The following is a 19,832-nucleotide window of genomic DNA, read 5'->3' as shown; positions in this document are numbered from 1 at the left end:
TTAGTGCATACAAAAAACTTATATTATTCTTGTTTTATTATTATTATTATTATTATTAATTTTTTTTCTTTTTGTTAGAGAGCTATTTAATTTGAATAATTGAATCTTAAACTTGATTGAGGTTTAAGATTTCTGAACATGAAGATCGAGAATAAATAAAATATTAATTTCTTGCCTTATTTTAAAAATAATAAATATAAAAATAAAAACAAAACCTTTAATTCTTCTTCCCTGCAAAGAATGAACTTGCTTCCTGTCAATTAGTCATGGCTCATGAATTGATCATATTCTTTAAACTGATAATAATTAAGAACATCTATATACAATAGTTATAACTATTTGTGGACTAACTATCCTTTTTTTTTTTTTTTGAAAAATGGACTAACTATCATTTTAATCATCTTTTATTTTATTTCCATCTATTAATAAGGAGTATAATTTAATTTAAATTTAAATAATACTTTAAATGGCCAAAGACCTTGTGGTCTAGTAGCATCTGGAGTCCCAGTTAACACTCCCACATGGATGGTGGGGGTGGGTTCGAGTCTTAGGTTGAGAAAGTAGCTATGAACAGATTCTATATTGTAACTGAGTCAGTCGTACTCAAAAAAAAATAGTATCAACAAACAGTTTCATTTTGTAGTGTTTGGCTGAAAATCATAAAACAATCTTTTTTAGTTTTTAGTTAAAAATAATATATATATATTTTTTGAGTATAATATATATATATATATATATATATATATATATATATATATATATATATATTATTCAGTTTGGTTATGTTTTAAAAATATGAATATAAATATATTATAAAATTATTTCTAAAATTATATTATAAAATTTAAGAAAGATATCAAATAGACCCTCAAATTTTAAAAGCTTCAATTTTACACTCGAACTCATTAAAATCGTTCATCTAAGTTCTTTTTACCATTTTTTACGTGTTACCATCCGGTTATGGGGTCACTTGCCACATCTACATCATATTTTATTTATACTATATTTAATACAATAATAATAATAATAATAATGTTATTATTATATCTTATTTTTATAATATCTTATTTTAAATTTATCTTGCTCAAACTCAAACATGTGTTCGCTGCCCTCAGTTCGCCGTTGCCGTCACACCATTACCGTCCTAATCAATTGCGATGCCTTCATTATATCTGAAGAATGCAGTGACATCGCCTTCCTCTTTCGACTCTCCTTCATTCGCAAATTTATAAATGAATGAGCATGGAAGAAAGCAATCATGGCCAAAAAAATTAAGACAATTGATCGTAGTATGCTGTATTAGAGATAGATATGTATTAGAGTTATATTTGGTTTATGACTCTTATTGTATTTATTCATTATGTTCCCTATTAAAGCGTCGAAGAAAGCAATCATAACGGTCTCATCTAGTATCAGTCGCTAGGTTTTCCCTATGGCTGAGAACCGTGACAGCTCTGCCAGAGTATCCTCCGAGCGGACTGTATCTAATGCTGCGTTTCCCATTCCCGTTACCACTAGCAATAATCTCTCCTCTGCCCACCATTTTATTTCCATCAAGTTAACATGAAGAAATTACCTCTTTTGAAGGACTCAACTGGTGCCATTTTTAAAGGGCCAAAGCTTGCTTGGATTTGTCGATGGAACACTCCCGTGTCCGATGCCTGCTGTGTCACCGGCGCCGGCGTCTGCTTCCGCACCGGCGACGCCTGCTGCGGTGGATCCCTCCGTTGCTGCTTGGGTGAGACAGGACCAGGCCATTCTCTCTATGCTGATCTCGTCGCTCTCTGACGAGGTCATGCATTTGGCCGTCGGCAAAACGACATCCCGACAGGTGTGGCTCACCGTCGAACAATCGTTGGGTTCGGCGATGCATGCTCGTACCCTCCGGCTACTGGGGCAGCTTCAGGGTCTGCGACAGGGCGATGAGTCCATGGTGGAGTACCTTGGTCGTGCCCAGGTGCTCGTCGAGGATCTGGCGTTGGCTGGCTGATATCTACTATTTTATACAATAATTCACCCCTTATTTTAATTGTATTTCCCTTATCCTAGTGAAATTGGGAATTGTTTGTGTGTTATATTGTCCAAGTGTTGAATTATCTACAAGGAACTACAAAGGAGGAATTTTGGAGCATTTTGGACAAGTTCTAGAAGAAAAGGGAATTACAAGGAAGAAAGGAAACAAGAATACAAATTAGAAAAGAATTGAAAGTTGCCTAATGGGCTAATGCCCATCTACCTCTTATATATTTGACCTATTCTCTACAATTAGGGGAAGGTTCCCTTACAGAGTTCTGAACCCTAGCTTTTAGTTTATATTTCCCCAGCATTGTTTAGACTAGTTTTACATTAGATTATTTAATTTCAAGATTGGAATCAAAGATTGAAGATTGGATTTGTTCTTTATCAGTTAAGTTTCTCTTCCCTTTATATTTCTTGCAATGTTTATGGTTATTAATTATTGCTTTGTTTTGTTTACTCCCATCATGCGGGAGTAGTTCGTTTATGGGTTTGGATTAGGGATCCATTGTTAATCTTGATGTTCAATTGGTAATAAATTGCATAAAGGGATTGAATCTTTTACCTAGGGTTTATGTTGATTTGGGGATTTCTTTCTACTTGTTATTGATTGATGGCCACAATTAATTGCTAGTCTAGGAGAGGGATTCATTACAACGAAAGTTGGATGGAGACCTCGAGCCTTAGCAATTTCAACCTAATTTTCCTGCTATGAAAGTAGAGGTAATTTTGGGGGCTTACAATGCTTAGGTGTTTAAGGTTATAATTGATGCATCACGACAGTGGGGCAATTGTAGCCTAATTCTTGTTATTGATTACGAAAGTAGCTGACTTGAATTCTTCAGTGCATTGCCCATAAATCCCTTGGTTAATTATTCTTTCCCTAATCCTGAGTTGATTGGAACATCAAGATTACAATCCCCCTAATCTGGCCCATACCTTTATCATATAGTTTTCACCTTAATCAATTGCTTTCTTTTATTCCACATCATTCAGTCTTTGTTACTTGGATTCTATAAATTCATATACTCGAGTGCCTGGTAATTCACACAGTTTCGTGCCATAACACCAATCCTCAGCGGAACGACATTACACCCTTTTCACACTCATCATTTGTGCTCATCACCGGCCGAGAAGTGACTCTTGATGATCAGAACCTTTACATCTTCCGGGGGCTTCGCGCAGAGTTTCGTCCGCTGGTGGCTACGTTGACGGCGATGAAGGAACCGGTGACCTTGGCTGAGTTGTCGGATTTCCTGGTGGCGAATGAGTTTATCTACGGCGACGAGTACGATGCAGGTGGTGTGCCGATGGCACCGGCTGCCATGGTGGCTCAGCGTGGGCGTGACAGAGATGGTCGCGGAGGCAGTTTCGTTCGTGGAGGCGGTCGCGGGCGTTGGCAGCGAGGAGGCCGTGGTTGCGGTCGCCGATCTCCGCCGCGCTGTCAGATCTGCGGCAATGTTGGGCATACTGCCGTTGGATGCTACCAGCGCTATGCTGCTTCTGGACCCCAGGCGCACATTGCGTATTCTAATCCAGATGCTTCGTCTACTGCTGGGTCTCACAATTGGTTCCTGGATACTAGGGCAACCAATCACGCTACGCCGGATTCTGGGGTGTTATCTACTGCTGATGAGTACACGGGTCCTGACGTTTTACGCGTAGTGAATGGTACAGGTTTGCCGATGTCTAGTGTTGGTCATGCATCTATTTCTACTCCTAGTCGTTCGTTTCAACTATCTAATGTGTTACATGTTCCGCAGTTGTCTGCCTCATTACTTTCTATACAGCGATTTGCGTGTGATAATCGTGTTTTCTTCGAGTTTCATCCTACTTGTTTTTTTGTGAAGGATCTCGTCACCAAGGAGGTTCTGTTCAAGGGGACCAGTTCTGATGGTCTCTACTCTCTTCCAATGTCCAAGTCTGGTCCTACTGCGTTGCTGTCTACGCGGGCCACTCCTTCAGTATGGCACAACCGGCTCGGTCACCCACATCAGCGGGTTCTCGGTCATATTCTGAAGTCGTGTCAAATTTCACCTTCTAGTGTTAGTGAGTCTTTATGTTCTGCTTGTCAATTAGGGAAGTCAACTCGTTTTCCACTTCCTCGTGTTAGTTCATCTAGTTCACATGTTCTTGAACTCTTGTACTCGGATATTTGGGGCCCTGCGCCATTATTATCTAGTAACGGTTCTCGATACTTCGTTATTTCTATTGATGATTATTCCCATTTTACGTGGTTTTACCCTATGCGTCAAAAGTCTAATATATATGTTATTTTTGAGCGTTTCCGTGAAATGGTGGAGCATTTATTTTCGTGCAAGATTAAATCTGTTCAAACTGACTTAGGTGGTGAATATCAAAAATTGCATAATCATTTCGTTTAATTGGGAATTGTTCATCGTCGTTCATGTGCCTACACCCATGAACAGAATGGGCGTGTGGAGCGTAGGCACAGGCACATTGTTGAGACGGGCCTTGCCTTGATGGCTCAGGCTTTTGTTCCATCTCGGTTCTGGGAGTTTGCGTTTGAAACTGCATTATATCTTATTAATAAAATGCCTACTGCAGTACTTGGTCGTGTCAGGCCTCACTTCAAAGTTCATCGGCCTTCCCCGTCATACACTTTTCTTAGAGTTTTTGGTTGTCTCTGTTATCCATACTTGTGCCCTTACAATCGGCATAAGATGGATTTCAGATCGGTTCCCTGTGTGTTTCTCGGGTATCCCGAGTTCTTCCGTGGTTATAGGTGCATGGATCTTAACACTATCCGGATTTTTGTCTGTAGACATGTGCGTTTTGATGAGCAGAGTTTTCCCTTTGCGCGCCCGGCACAAGATGGTCCTGTTTCGCCTGTCAAACTTATGCCTTGGGGTGCAATTGGTTTTTCTCGGTCTATGGCACCCTCTGTTCCGCCCCCTGTGCCGAGTGTTTCGATTGCGCCTAGTGCTTACGGTCAGCCTGTTATTGTGCGTCAACCTCGTAGGCGTGTGTGTGGTCTTCCCCGCTCGCACTCGATGACACTTCGGTCTCAAGGGCCGGCAGATTTGCGTGCTTTGGTGTCTCATGTTGCTGCTCCAAATTCTCCAAGTTCTGAGCCCATGTGTTTCTCTCATGCTGTTCGGCACAGTGAATGGCTGAGTTCAATGCCCTTTTGCAGAATCAGACTTGGCGGCTTGTTCCTCCTCATGTTGGTGTTAATGTGGTTGGTTGTAAATGGGTCTTTCGTGTGAAACGGAAGGCTGATGGTTCGGTGGAACGCTACAAGACTCGTCTCGTGGCAAAAGGCTTCAATCAAGTCCCGGGTCAGGATTTCTTTGAAACCTTTAGTCCGGTTGTTAAACCAACCACTATGCGTTTACTGCTTTCTTTAGCTTACTCCCGTGGTTGGATGATACGCCAATTGGATATACATAACGCGTTTCTCAATGGCCAATTAGCTGAGACATTTATATGCGTCAACCTCTGGGGTATGAGGATAAGGATCATCCTGATTTTCTTTGTTTGTTGCAACGGTCGATGTATGGTCTTAAGCAAGCTCCTCGTGCGTGGTTTACTGGATTGCATGAGTTCTTGGTGTCTGTTGGTTTTCAACCGTCCAAGACCGATGTGTCTTTGTTCGTGTATTCGGTTAATGGTGTCACTGTCTATCTTTAATTTTGGTTTACGTCGATGACATTCGCATTATGGGCAGTGACGGCATGCATTTTCGGCTTGGTCAGTAGGTTGTCTATAGTGTTTAAAGTGCGTGATATGGGCGGTCCCTCTTTCTTTCTAGGTATTGAGACTATTGCTGATGGTGATGGTGTGCTGCTCTCTCAGCGTCGTTATATGGGTGACATTCTGAAACGAGCTGGTATGGTGGACTGTAAGGCTGTAGTCACGTCGCTCTCGACTGCTCAACCGGGTAATGATCAGGTTGAGCCATACGCTGATCCCTCACAATATAGAAGTCTAGCTGGGGCTTTGCAGTATTTGATGGTGACTCGCCCAGATTTGTCCTATGCGGTTAATAGGCTCTGCCAGCACATGCACTCTCCGACTGTGGCTCACTGGGCTATGTTAAAGCGGGTCCTTAGGTACGTTAAAGGCACTTTACACTACGGCTTATCCCTGTGCAAGTCTACCTCGGATGCTTTGCATGCCTTTAGTGACTCTGATTGGGCTGGTTCTCCTGAGGATCGCAAGTCTACTAGTGGCTATGCGGTCTATCTAGGTTCAAACTTAGTTTCATGGTCCTGTCGGAAGTAGAAAATAGTGGCTCGTTCCTCTACAGAGGCGGAATATAAGGCTCTGGCGGATGTCTCGGCTGAAGTTACATGGATTGTGTCGTTGATGCGCGAGTTGGGCTTGCCTGTTGCGTCATCTCCTCGGCTGTGGTGTGACAATCTAGGCGCAACCTACCTTTGCGCTAATCCTGTTTTTCATGCCCGCACGAAACATGTTGAAATTGACTACCATTTTGTTCATGACAAAGTGGCCAATAGGGAGTTACAGGTCAATTTTATCTCAACGAAGGATCAAATAGTAGACATTTTCACTAAACCGTTACCTGGGCCGCGTTTCACTTGGCTGCGTGACAAGCTCAATGTTGTTCGTCACCCCACTTGAGCTTGAGGGGGAGTATTAGAGATAGATATGTATTAGAGTTATATTTGGTTTATGACTCTTATTGTATTAATTCATTATGTTCCCTATTATCAATAATATTCCTGAGTTAACGTTCTCATCTGCTGACATCTAAAATATAAAAAATAAAAATAAAATCCAAAGCACTAATATGAGGAGGAAACAAATATAAACAAAAATCTAAAGGTAGCGAAGCAACGTGCACTAGAATCTGCAATATTTTCTTCCTAGGGATCATATCATCATCAACAATGTACAGAAAATCTGCTTCTGTCTGCAAAGCCATTTGGAACCTGCTATAGTTCTTGAAATCACATAGCTTGAGCAAAATAAATCACTAGTAAAATCTAGTAAAATCATATTAAAGTAGTAACAAAAACCAATAGCAGAAAAATCATTTCAAACTTCTCTTCATCCACAAATATCAAAACCAACAGCTACTTTACATGTACCAACCAAGGGTTAAAAGTCAAGCCATGCAAAGAAGATGGATACAACAATGTAAAAATATACTGCTTTTTGTGCTCAACATCTAATTGAGAAAAATAAATTTAGTGCAAAAGAATCTTTTAACAAGATTGTTGTAGCACGAAACATGTATGAACTAGGTAAGCCAAGCGATTAGAGGTCAATTTTCCATATTGAACATCAATAATTGTTTTTACAGTGGCCATGAAACGTCAACCAAGCAAAATTTGCATATCCGACTCATCATGATTACATTTTTTATTCATGTCTAAAACCACAAAATATAATGAACAAGAATAATCAACTTATCAACCTAAACTAAAACATTTTCTACAATGCCCTTTGGACGTCTAATTGAACGATTAGCAAGTTCTAGAGACATGATAGTGCGTTTTAGCTCACTCAAACCTAATTTCAAATAAACAGAAAAGGGCATCAAGTTGACACTTGCCCCCAAATCAAACATTGCATTTTCTTTTTAACAATCCCCTATTTTAATAGAAATGTTAAATTAAAACTGTAGTGATCATCTAATTTAGGTGCAATTCTTTTTTTTTTTTAGCACTACATTAATTGTTTCAGACACAAAAACTTTTTCAGGTTGATCATACGTGCACTTTAACATGCAATTCCTTCAAAAATTTTGCATATGCAAGCATATTTTTTATCATATCAAGAAGAGGTAAGTTAACATGAACTTTAGCAAAAATATCATAAACGGCCTTTCTAAAAAATATTAGAGTTTTTGAGCCTATTTGGAAATAAGATTGGGGGCACAGAAGGCTTGGGATGTACTTAGGGTCCTTCTTCCTCAAAATCTTCTTTTTTCATAGTTTGGTTTTTCAACACGTACTTTCATCAATGGTCTTACGATTATTAATGATTTTTATGGACTTTTCTTCCTCGAGCTGACTTGGTAACCTTCCTTGCACATGCCCATGTAATGCTTTTGCAATCTAACCTACCTATACTTCCAACTTCCTCAAAGAGGGTTCATTTCCCAAAAGAAATGCCTCTCTATGTTGGAAGCGTTGCTCATTTGATTCTTGATTTTGTATGCACACCTGCATAAAACGCTGCAAAGTATCTTCAAAAGATGGTTTTTTTTAGGTTAGGGGTGGGGTTGGTTGATAATTATTTTGATTATTAGCCCACGAAAAGTTGAGATGATTTCTCTAATCCGGATTATAAGAATTAGAAAACATTTATTTCATTAGCATGTTCAAAATTCTTGCTACTTCCTTGAATCGTTTTTTTTATACAAGTTGGCAACGGTTAAATAATGTTGTGCTAGGAAATGGGTTATCTACCAGCCATGTTGCTCCTGCTTTAGATACTTGACAACAGCCGCGATAAGCACCAAGAATAGTCGAAATTAGGGTCGGTTATAAGACATTATTACGTAGTTTTATAGCCCATTTGTAATCATTTCATGCGTAAAAGACTCTGATGTGATCAAATTTGCAAACTCCACTTTATGGTATATATGTTTCGAAGCCATTCCCACAGGACAGAACAGGATCCAAGGCCGAAAAGAAGCAGCAAACAAAGAAACAACCGGACAGGATCAAACCACGCATACTCCACGCGTGGAGGTGGAGTGGATAGTTTCCAGTGTGCATCCACGCGTGGATGCTATGTGGACAGGGCCATTAAGGGCGATTTCAGAATTTTGACTTTTAGTTGGCTGTTTAAACCCTTCCCCTGCATTTTTGAAATGAGAGCCCAATTTCCAAATCTGATTTCATTTGCTGTCTCCCCTTTGGGGGGAAATCCCCCATTTATTTAGCCTAGATTGATTCTCTAATGGTAGATTTAGCTAGATGGATGAGAGTGAAGATGTAATAGGATATCTTAGATTCAAGTAGTAACTTTTCTCTACTCTTGTCTTAGTTAATTTCATTGTTATTTCCTTTGAATCCTTCATTGTTATTTCTTGTTTATTTCGTTTGCTTTGAATGATGTTTGCTTAGATTAGATTAGGGGATTGGTGGCCCCAAGCTAGTTGTGTGGTTGATTTGTTGAAATATTTCCAATTAATTGTGAGCATGTTGAATTAGGGTTCTAAGACTTGTGTGGTTGATGTTTGATGCAATTTATGCCTAAGTGTGGCCACATTAGATAGAAAACTTTGTGAAAGCGGGTGATTGCACGATAGCGGGTCCTCACGAGTTCAACTCATCCACATCTCCGCCCTTTATCCGGAAGGATGAGGCCCGGGAGGAGTGGTAGACAAGGTGTTCGATGAAATGCTCCAGCCGAATGAGGATGTGGGAGTCCGAGTGTGGCGCCACCCAGTGTTGTGCCGTGAGCTCCCTAGTTTGAGTCCGAACCACGTTGTTTACAATCCCGTTAGTAGTGTCGACCACATGTACTAGCTAAGACTACCGATCCCCGTTATTTTTCGTTGTTTTCCTTAGTTCCCATTTCTTAACCCTTGTTTATGATCCTTTTATTTTCTAAGCCGTTCATGTAACTCTTGCTTATTAACCTCTTGAACGCCTACATGTTATTCAACTCCAATTTGCCTTCCTTGAGACGACGCTTGGGGAATTCTTTTTTCCTCGTTTTATCACCTTCATTCCACCACCACCACCACCACCATTTTACCACTAAAGCTACCCCTTTTCACGCCGCCGCCCGAGATGTTTAAAGCTTAATATTGATGTAGCAATGGATTTTCAACACCGAAGGATGGGTTTTGGTTGAGTAGGACGTGATGAGATGGGAAGGGTGCAAGCTATGATTATGGCTAGAATGGAGGATCTTTATTCGGTTAAAGAAGTGCATAAGTCATGGGCGCTAGAGAGGCATTGAGATGGTTAAAGCGGATGGGTTGGGAGCAAGTTGTTCTTGAAATTGATGCTCATGTGGTCACTAGAGCGGTTCAGTTATGCATGGATCTATCTCCTTTTGGGACAATTATTCATGATATTTGAATTTTATTGCAGGACCTTCCGAATGATATGTTTGTTTTTGCTAAGCGTAGTCATAATATAGCAACCCATTTTGTGACTTCTTATGCTTTATGTAATACTGAGGGGGTCTAGTCGAGTTTTTAGATTCTATCCCTCGTTTTCTTTTGGATGTTGTTTGATTCTCTATTGATTTATGGAAGTGATTTTGTTTGTTTCAAAAAAAAAAAAGAAAAAAACCTTAAATTTTGTAATTGAAACTTTGAAAGCAACAAAATAGGCGTAAGACATTCTTCACTTCTTCTGCCACAGTGACGACGCCCGGCGGTGGTAATTAAACCAGCGGCGGCGGTGGTTCGAGGTTATGACTCGCACCTCACTAACTAAGGCAACAAGCGAAAGCAATCAAGCATTGATTCTTTAGTAGCGACCCAGCAAACGGCGATTGTCCTCTGCTTCGCACATCGTCAACTTGGCAAATCACAGTTTGACTACGCCACTGATTCCGTGAGTCATGTTTACGACTTTACTCTTTAAATCGCAGCTTAATCTCTGTAAATTCATAAAATCAATTTTTAATCTTTGTACCCGCAAATTATATGGTGGACCATGATCCACAATGCATTGTGGACCGTGGTCATGGCTGATACTGCAGTTGTGTTGAACGGATACTGCAGTTGTGTTGAAAAGATACTGCGATTGTGTTGAAAGGAAACTGCAGTTACGCGGAACAGAGGTCGTTCATCCATTCAACACAATTGCAGTATCCATTCAACACAATTGTAGTATCCATTCAACACAACTGCAGTATCAGTTCAACACAATTGCATTTATAGACGAATGAAATGGCCTCTGTTCCGCCCAACTGCAGTTTCTTTTCAACACAACTGCAATATCCGTTCAACACAACTGCAGTATCAGCCATGACCTATGGTCCACAATGCATTGTGAACCATGGTCCACGGTATAACAACTGCTTTGTACCAACTCAACGCATGCATCGTCCATTTGTCTGATCTTTGTTCTCTATATCCGACAAATCGAAACAACATTAAAATATTTAAACATACTAATTAACAACATAATGGTGTGGTTAGTTTGTGAATATATATATATATATATATATATATATATATATATATATATATATATATATATATATATATATATATATATATATATAGTGGCAGAAGAAATTTCAGTGGGGCGAAACATATTGTTAGATATAGGCAAAAACATAACTAAAAAAAAGCTTTGTGAAGGAATAAGGAATTGAACTCTAACCTTTTTTAGCACAAAGACACATCTACCAACTAGTCAAGAGCCATAGGAAGCCCAATAAAAAAACTATGCTATCTACAAATTTCAAACCCACATCATTTGTTGAGTGATACACACATCAATAGCCTAGTCTAGCGAATCCATTGCTAATTATAGCTGTTTTTAAATATTTATATTAAAATATGTACTATATATACATATATACATACAAAGGTTATATATGCGGTGGAGGTGGGTGGGTGGGGGCAGCTGCTCACATGCTGAATCCGCCAATGTTATATATATATATATATATATATATATATATATATAGGGACGGTCTTGCAGGGGCGGGATGGGTGACCGCCCAGGGCCCAAGAATAGAAGGCCGGGGTCATCCATATATATATATATATATATATATATATATATATGTATGTATGTATGTATGTATGTATGTATGTATGTATGTATGTATGTATACATATATGTATTATAGTGTTATAATTAGGGTAATAATTATATTAGAAAATAAAAAAATTAGTGTTACAATTATATTAAAAAAACAAAAAATTAAGAATAGATGGGACTGTAGGAAGCTAAAAATCGATGCTTAATTAAATAATTTAGAAATAGAATCGACACGGGGAGTCGAGGGCACCTAATTATCTTTTATCTATTAGAATCGGCACCCTAGCCGGCTAACCCATTCGTCTTCTTCAATAAAAAAATTTTCCAATTCAATTAATCAACGATTGTTCATTTGTTTGCCAGTTTGGGTCTCATTGTCCGTTGTAACTTGTAAGTTTTCTTCTATTTGTAATTTGTTCTGTCTTTAAAAATATTCAGGTGCTTTTGTTCTTTTCTTATACACAGTTTTTAAAATCATTTTATATAAAGTTACTTAAAAAGCATTTATGTGATGGTGAAAAAAGAAAAACAAAAACAAAAAACAAAAACAAGTAGGGCAGCTAATAGAATCACAAAGATGAACTATAAATAAAATTTTCAAAAAATCAGAATCATTTAATGAAAATTTGAAACAATCTAAAGAAAATTTAAATGACCAAGGCCATGTTAATGACGATTTTGTGTATTGAGAAAGATATGATAAAGAATGTTAATCTTGATGCAATTATCGATGATTTTGCATTCCACGTAAAAAAATTTTGTCATGATTACTTTTGTATTTAAAAAAATGTTGAAACTTTTCTAATAGTATTTCATGTTATTTGATGTTATTATTTTTAAGTATTATTACATTTAAATTTTAATTTTTCATAAAAGGGGCCCATTTTTCAAATTTTGCTTAGGGCCTCTAAAATGTTTGGACATGCTCTATATATATATATATGTGTGAATGAAGGTGGACAGGCTTAATAGGGCGGGCTGGCCCACTTGGCTTGACCCCTTGTCCAAGTCGGACAGTAGTATATTAGTATTCTGCAATTTTTCATTCCTTTGGACTCCGCAGCGTAAGAGAAGGTTTGATAACTCTTCCTTTTCTTTGACAAATACTTAGGGTGCGTTTGGTTCGCACATGGGAATCGGAATCGGAATGGGTATCAAATACTTGGTAAGGGTAATGGGTTTTGGTGAAAGTATTTAGCATGTTTGGTAGTTGGGTGGAATGGGAATGATTATTAATAGTTGGGGAAGAAATGATGAAGGAAGATGAAACCCTTATTTAATAAGGGTATGGGTTTTGCCATTAATGGGGTATTCCAAACCCATAGTAACATTTACAAAACCTATCAACCAAACACTAACAATCACTTTGATACCCATACCTTATGCCCTAAACCCCCCAACCAAACACACCCTTAATTCTTCCTCATCTTCTATTTCTACATTATCTCCTGCTTATTCTTGTATCAGTTATTCGATTCCCAGACTTTGATTTCATTGGTCTCCTTTGCGATTTCACTCAGGTAAATTCAAGCCCATCCCCTTTTTGACTTTGAATTCATATGAATCAGTTCTAATTTTATTACTTTATGCTATTTTGCCCTGTTTTATCATGTGTGGAATGGATTTTCTTCAAGTTTTTTTCCCTAACCCTTGAAGTTGTATATTAAAGAAAGCATTCATGTTAAAGTACTGAAATATGAGCACATATTAGCTTTGTCAACAATTGATTTTGCTCTATGGAAACAACTCATTGCACATTACCATTTGTCCATTTATGACTTATGAGAGAACATACTTAAGGCAAAAAATTGATGAGCTCATATCTGCTTTAGCAATCCTCCAATATTCCACTGTGAGAACTCATGGTATATGAACTGTGTAACCAAATCTCATGCTTAATCTTAGGTTGTTTTGTAATCAGAGTAATGGCTACTGAAGGAGGTAAACCTGAGACACAAACCTCAGGTGCAACTGTTAATACGGTGACGGCTTCATGCCGGAAGAAGAAGTCTGAAAGTGCCACTTTTTTAGAGGATGTGAGAGATCATATGGACGAGTTCATCAATGCTTCAATGGATGAACATAAAACCTGCTTCAGGAAAACTATGCAGAAGGTTTGTTTTGAATTTCTAATTATGTGATACTGTTGCTATAATGAATATTTGAATTTTGAACAGTTTTGCATTGTTATTGATCCTGGATAACAATTCCTCTCAGATGTTTGGAATGTCGAAAGTTGTTGCGGAAAGAAATGGTGAAGTGAAGGAGGTTGAAAGCAAACTTCCACTCCGAACAGTCATATCTGAATAGTAAATTCAGAGCTGCAATTGGAAAAGAAAATCTTTAACTAAATCTTTTCTTATGTAGGCTAGGAGTTTCAGTGATAGATAGGTCTTGTTACTTCCTCAATTCCTTGATTTTCATGTGGTTTCCTTAATTTTAGGTTATTTGCATGTTCTTCTGAACAACTTAATTAGATAACTCTTATGGTCAAAACAACTTGGTGTAATAGAAGTTGGTTTATGATATAAATATAAAAATCACTGTGTATCATGAGATATGCATATTTTGTGAATATTGCACTTGTGTTTTTGTTGTAGGCATTGGGCTTATGAGTTCTGATATGGAAAAGAATTTGACCTTACAACAGCAATTTTAGAGATGGTTATGGTTATTATATCTCAATGAAGCCAGAACTTCTGTTTGTAGTACTTCTGTTTGTAGTTATACCATACAGTCTGTAAGGCCGTCTCCAATAGTTAAGAGTTTGGTATAGATTTTGAGGAGATTTCCTAAATGTGATTATGAAAGAGAAAATAGGGTAGAGGGAAAAAAGAAAAGGAAAAATAAAACAAAATTAAAAAACAAAAAAAAAATTTTAAAATTATAATTTACGCGCCCGCCTGGGCGCGTGCAGTGGGCGCGAATCTGCGCCTCACGAAACGGGAGGCGTAGCTATTATGCCATTTGGTGGGCCCCAAAGGGCTGACAAAATCTTGAAATAGCAGGAGAAAAATTCTCCTTCCATCTCATCTCCCCATTTGTTTAAAAAATTAACATGTCAGTTTTCTTTCTTAAATTTTGTGTCCAAAATGGCTATTATGGATGGGCCTGAATGATTTATCTGTACAAGATATTGTACTTTTCTTTTGCTTCTCTTTAGGCCTTCCCCAATAGTGGGTGTTGGCACAAATTCCTAGACATAAAAACTTAACCAATTGAATTTTAACTATTGGGGTTGTTGCATTTTAGAGATATATTTCTCCTGCAACAGCCCCTGCTTTGTAAGGTTCTTTTTTTTTTTTTAAATATATGATGTTGATAGGGAGCCAACCAGCGGGCGCGTGAGTGACACGCACTCGTTGGGGCACTGGCGGCCACTCTCAGTTTGGACCGTTGCCATTAGCAACGACTATTTTCGCCAATGGCAACAGCCAAGTTTCCGGTCATTGCCAATATGGCAACGGCTGGAAAATTTTGTGTCGTTGCCATATTGGCAACGGCCATTTTTTTTAAATTTTTTTTTAATATTATTAATTAATATTTTTTTTATATATAAATATTATATCTTCCATACTTTTTATCCTACATTCCTACTGTCAATTTATTCTTATACTACTCTCAATTCATTCTTATACTACTCTCAATTCATTCCTCTCTCAATTGTTACCTTTCAAAGCAATTGTATTTTTATTTTTTTTTTGCATACAACAATGGATAGAGGCAATTCAAGTAATCAAAATTCTCAACCTAATTTTTCTTCTTCTCAACCCAAATTTTGTACTTCACAACTCAATTTCTCTTCTTTCCAACCATCAACACAAAATTTTAGTTACACACCAAATTATTCATTTTTTTACACAAGTCCAAAAGTCTCAAATTCCACCCAATTTTCAATTTCCACAATTTGCACTCATTTTTCAAAATTCTCAAATTGGACAAGCTTCACAATTTCCGTTCAACATTCAAGGTGGCCAATTTCCGGGAAGCATGCAAAGTCAATTGATGTATAGGAAAGTAGATACCTATGCAACCCCAGTACTTATATATAGGCCTTGTTTGGTAAAATAGCTAGCCTATCAATCAATATTGACTGTTTTAAAAAAAAATCAATTTTGACTTATTTGACCAGTACTAGCTGTTTGACTTGGTTAAAAATCAACATATATGTTTGGTTAATAAGATTTTTGTAACTTCAAAAATGCTAAAATTCAAAAAGTTACCCAAAGTAACTTTTTCAATTAGCTCTTTGAGAAGAGAAATTATACCAAGCAGCTATCAGGTAACGGCTAATTTACCAAACACATTTCTATAATCAGCTAATTTATCAACTAGTTATACCCTCTAGCCCAATCAGCTAACAGCCATTTACCAAATAAGACCCTAGTTTTTCTTTTGAATAACACTTGCGCATTCTCGCTGGAAAAAAAAAATTGTTGGACAGAGTAGTATACAAAATTGAAATAAACGGACTTAATATTCAAAATTTAAGATTCTAATGTAGTTTTTTCACATTTTATATTATATGAAAAAAAATTAAATTAAAAAAAACAAATATTCAACAAAATAAAATGGAAACATTGGTATACAGACAAATACAATTACAAATATTTTTAAAAAAAAAATACAATTACAAATAACATCCTATAAAAAACAAGATTTAACTAGACTAAACTCTATAATTATACAATATTCTTTACTGTAGTCTACTCTTTTTTAGATAACATTTGTCCTATTCTAGCAAATCTCAATAGTGATTCAAACTTAGGTTAAAAAAAAATAGAAACACAACATTTTATCTTAAACTAATCATTATTTTTTCTTATTATATTCAAATTTGTAATTAAATTTAAAAAAAAAAGTAGAAGTTTAAAGGTAAGAATTATTTATTTTAATTTTTGATAGCTATATAATTTTTTTCATAATAGGAAAAATCGCACTTTCAATCCCTCAACTATGGATTGATATGCAATGTAGTTCCGGTTTTCAATTTTAAAAAATTCGGTCCATTTATTTTAATCGTAGCCAATTTAATCCTTTTGTGAAATTTTCATTTAACATCCATTTAAGTTAACGACTTTTTAAGGATTTCACTCCCTACTAATTATTTCCCTCAATTTCTTAAATTTTTTAAAATTGAAAATCGAGGACTACATCTCATATCGGACAATAATAATTGATGGACTGAAAGTGCGATTTAACCCTTGTAATATTATCTATAAATTAGTATAAATAGATAAATTTATGATTTAAATGTTGAAGAAGTTATACTATAATAGTTCAAGTAATTATACACATACCAATACAATTAAAAATAGCATTATATCCCAAGACAAAGATTCAATTAAACTAAACTCCATAATTATACAATATACTATTCTAAATCAAACTATACTTGCCAAGGACCTTGTGGTCCAGTGGCATCAAACCCTTCCTTTTATATGGGAGGTGGTGGGTTCGAGCGAGAAAGTAATTATGAACGTATACGATACGTTAGGTGAATAGAGAGAGAAATAGAAGTAGTTATGAACAGATACTGCATTGTAATAGAGTTAGTAGTAGTATTCAAAAAAAAATAAATAACGGAATTGAACTTTGGGCTAGGTGGTAGATTATGAGTTACACCCCTCATTATCCAGTATGTATGTCAAGCTGGGAATTTCACTTCAAAGTCAAAGAATTGGGTCAAATAATTCACTAGAGGTCGACATCATATCCTTTTTGGTTAAGAAAGCCCGGAGTGGCGGCGACGTGAAGAATGACCATCCAGCGTAAAGTTCTGCGATTTTCGGTGCTGAACTGGCTTCATACGAGCTAGACAGAGCACCTCCATCTCCGCTATTTCCATTTTTCTGAGGACTTCAATTCGCTTCCTCCTACACCACTTCGACGGGAAAGGCGTAGAAAGGGAACTCTTCAACGGGTCACGCAGATGAGGAACCCAATGCTGGCCATTGGAAAGTTTTGAATTTTCAGAGAAAAACAATATAATCACGAGTTTACGTTTATAAAAGAGACTTCTATGATCATACATTCATACGAGTGAGTGCCTATGGGAAAATTTGCGAAAAGAAGGCACACATTTTATAGAAACAAAGATTATTGCAAGCGGATTGGAGCTATAGTGTGTTTTTCTAATTTGACTGTGAAAAGCACTACTATTATTTTTCTTTGTCAAACAGTATTTATCTTTTTTTTTTTATTATTATTATTTTTTTATCTATTTCTAATCTAAATATAAAAACCTTCAAGTGAATTTACTTTAATACATTTGACTTATGTCTGTATCTCTATGCTTAATATAGTTATACAGTACGGGCATTACAAATATTATACAATTGTTGTTGTAAATTATCCTATGAACAATCTATGTATAACCACATGATCTTTCTTAGATAAAAAATGAAGATAATTATTCGCGATCAGTCTCTCTTTGGTTTACAAAAATGATATTTATACATTCAACTGCCACTGAGTAATCTCAATATATAAGGACCTTAGATACAAGGGAGTTGGGATTATCAATTAGTCTCCAAGCTTGTTTCCCGAGCTAATGACACATTGAAATCACCAATTCTGCGAAAGCCTAGACCACTGGCTGATTTTGAAAGGCAGAGGTCACGCCATGTTCTCATCTTATCCTTTTCCTGTTGTCACCTTGGCCGCACCACCAAAAGTCAAGTCATTGAGAGCAAGCTCGATGCTTTTACTGAGAACAAACTTAGCTCATGGCGTACATCAAGATAGGTACTTCTCTTCCAGCTCTGGAGAGGAATTTGTTATTCCACCTTTTTATTCTGCCCATGATCTTGCCTTTGATGAACCCCAAGATTTCTGATTTTCTCCCACCAATGAGAGAAGGAAGGCCAAGATAAGAGCTCCTTTGATTGCCTTCCTGAATCCCCCTCCAATACAGACCCCCTCCTAGAGAATAGAGAAATCCACAGTAGTAATACAGATAGTGATTTTTTTTATTTTTTTTTTGACCCAAATGTCACCACTTGTATATTTACAGTTCATGTCCGTTCACAAGGTAAATAAATTAATATACTCTCAGAGACAGGTCATAATAGTAGAAATCGATGGCTAATATTTATGATCAGAAGCTCTCCTCAGGTTGCAAGAAATCAAGATGTTCAAGGAGGGTCATCTCCTTTCAAGAGTCCCTTTACTACTTGTTGTAGCAACCAATTTCCCATCGTTTGTTATAGCAAAAGATGAAACCCTCGAATCGTGAGCCGCTATAAATTTTGTCCTCTTTGAGGCATAGTGTTCAACCCTGACCTGGCCCTTTTGCAGCCCCGGACAAAGCAGCACCATAGACCCTGAAACCTGCGAGACCTCACACAATCCTTTGGGGTTCACCATAGTCTCTATCTGGTGTACCAACTTCAAATCAGCGAAATTGTACACCAATATCTTCTGCGCCAAAACAACCACGATTCTATCCCTCCGAAGCCGCCGGACGGACTTCACCTCGGAGCGAAAGGATAGCTCTCCGATGCACCTGGACTGATGATCGTCCCAGATCATGACCTTATTCAAAGGATACTGTGGTTCCAGCGACAGAATATTACAACGGAATAGCATCTGAACAACCCCAATTCCGCCGCCCACGCCGCCACTGTTGTTGGCGAAATCGCGGCGGAAAATCTCACGGACGGGATCGCAATTGTAGATACGGAATCCCCGATCGGTGCCAGCAGCGAACCAGCTATGGTCCTGGTTGAAGGAGAGGTGGAGGAGGGTAGGGCGAGAGGAGTCGACGATTTGAGGAAGCGGATTAGGGTTAACATTCTGCGAAGTAGTGGTGGGGGAAGAAGTTTGAGAGCGGTGGTTATCGTCGTCGGGGGAGACAACGGCGGCGGAGATACCGGAGAGAGGGGAGTGATCGTCGGCGTCTAAGGACGGAGGAGAGTTGGCGTCCATGAAGATCGGTGAGGGGAGGCGGCGATTGGGGGTGGGACTTGCAGGGTTAAGGGGCCAAGGGGAGGAGGAGGGTAGAGTTGAGGTCATCGGAAGGAGGAACGGCGGCGGAATACGGCGGAGGAAAGAGGGGAACTAATTGCGTACAAGCGGTGGCAAGGGATAGACTACAGACGGTAAAATAAACTATTTAAATATTTGGGATTTGGA

General features: G+C 37.8%; 2 protein-coding genes across 2 annotated transcripts; one reads left to right on the top strand and one right to left on the bottom strand.

Moving 5' to 3' along the window:
* Nucleotides 1-5,685: 5,685 nt before the first annotated feature.
* Nucleotides 5,686-14,006, top strand: LOC116010803 (uncharacterized mitochondrial protein AtMg00810-like). The gene is made up of 4 exons (XM_031250310.1): nt 5,686-6,219; nt 13,164-13,216; nt 13,618-13,810; nt 13,914-14,006. Exons 1-4 carry the CDS (start codon nt 5,686-5,688, stop codon nt 14,004-14,006), a joined length of 873 nt encoding a protein of 290 aa, XP_031106170.1.
* Nucleotides 14,007-18,108: 4,102 nt separating this feature from the next.
* LOC116009767 (autophagy-related protein 18a-like) lies at nt 18,109-19,832 on the bottom strand. Its single transcript, XM_031248895.1, has one exon. The coding sequence runs from the start codon at nt 19,710-19,712 to the stop codon at nt 18,843-18,845; it is 870 nt and encodes a 289-aa protein (XP_031104755.1). The 5' UTR covers nt 19,713-19,832; the 3' UTR covers nt 18,109-18,842.

This window comes from Ipomoea triloba, chromosome 2 (genome assembly GCF_003576645.1).
Source record: "Ipomoea triloba cultivar NCNSP0323 chromosome 2, ASM357664v1".
NCBI classification, from domain to species: Eukaryota; Viridiplantae; Streptophyta; class Magnoliopsida; order Solanales; family Convolvulaceae; genus Ipomoea; species Ipomoea triloba.
Note: the sequence above shows the minus strand (reverse complement) of the source record. Positions and strands in the feature narration are given on the sequence as shown.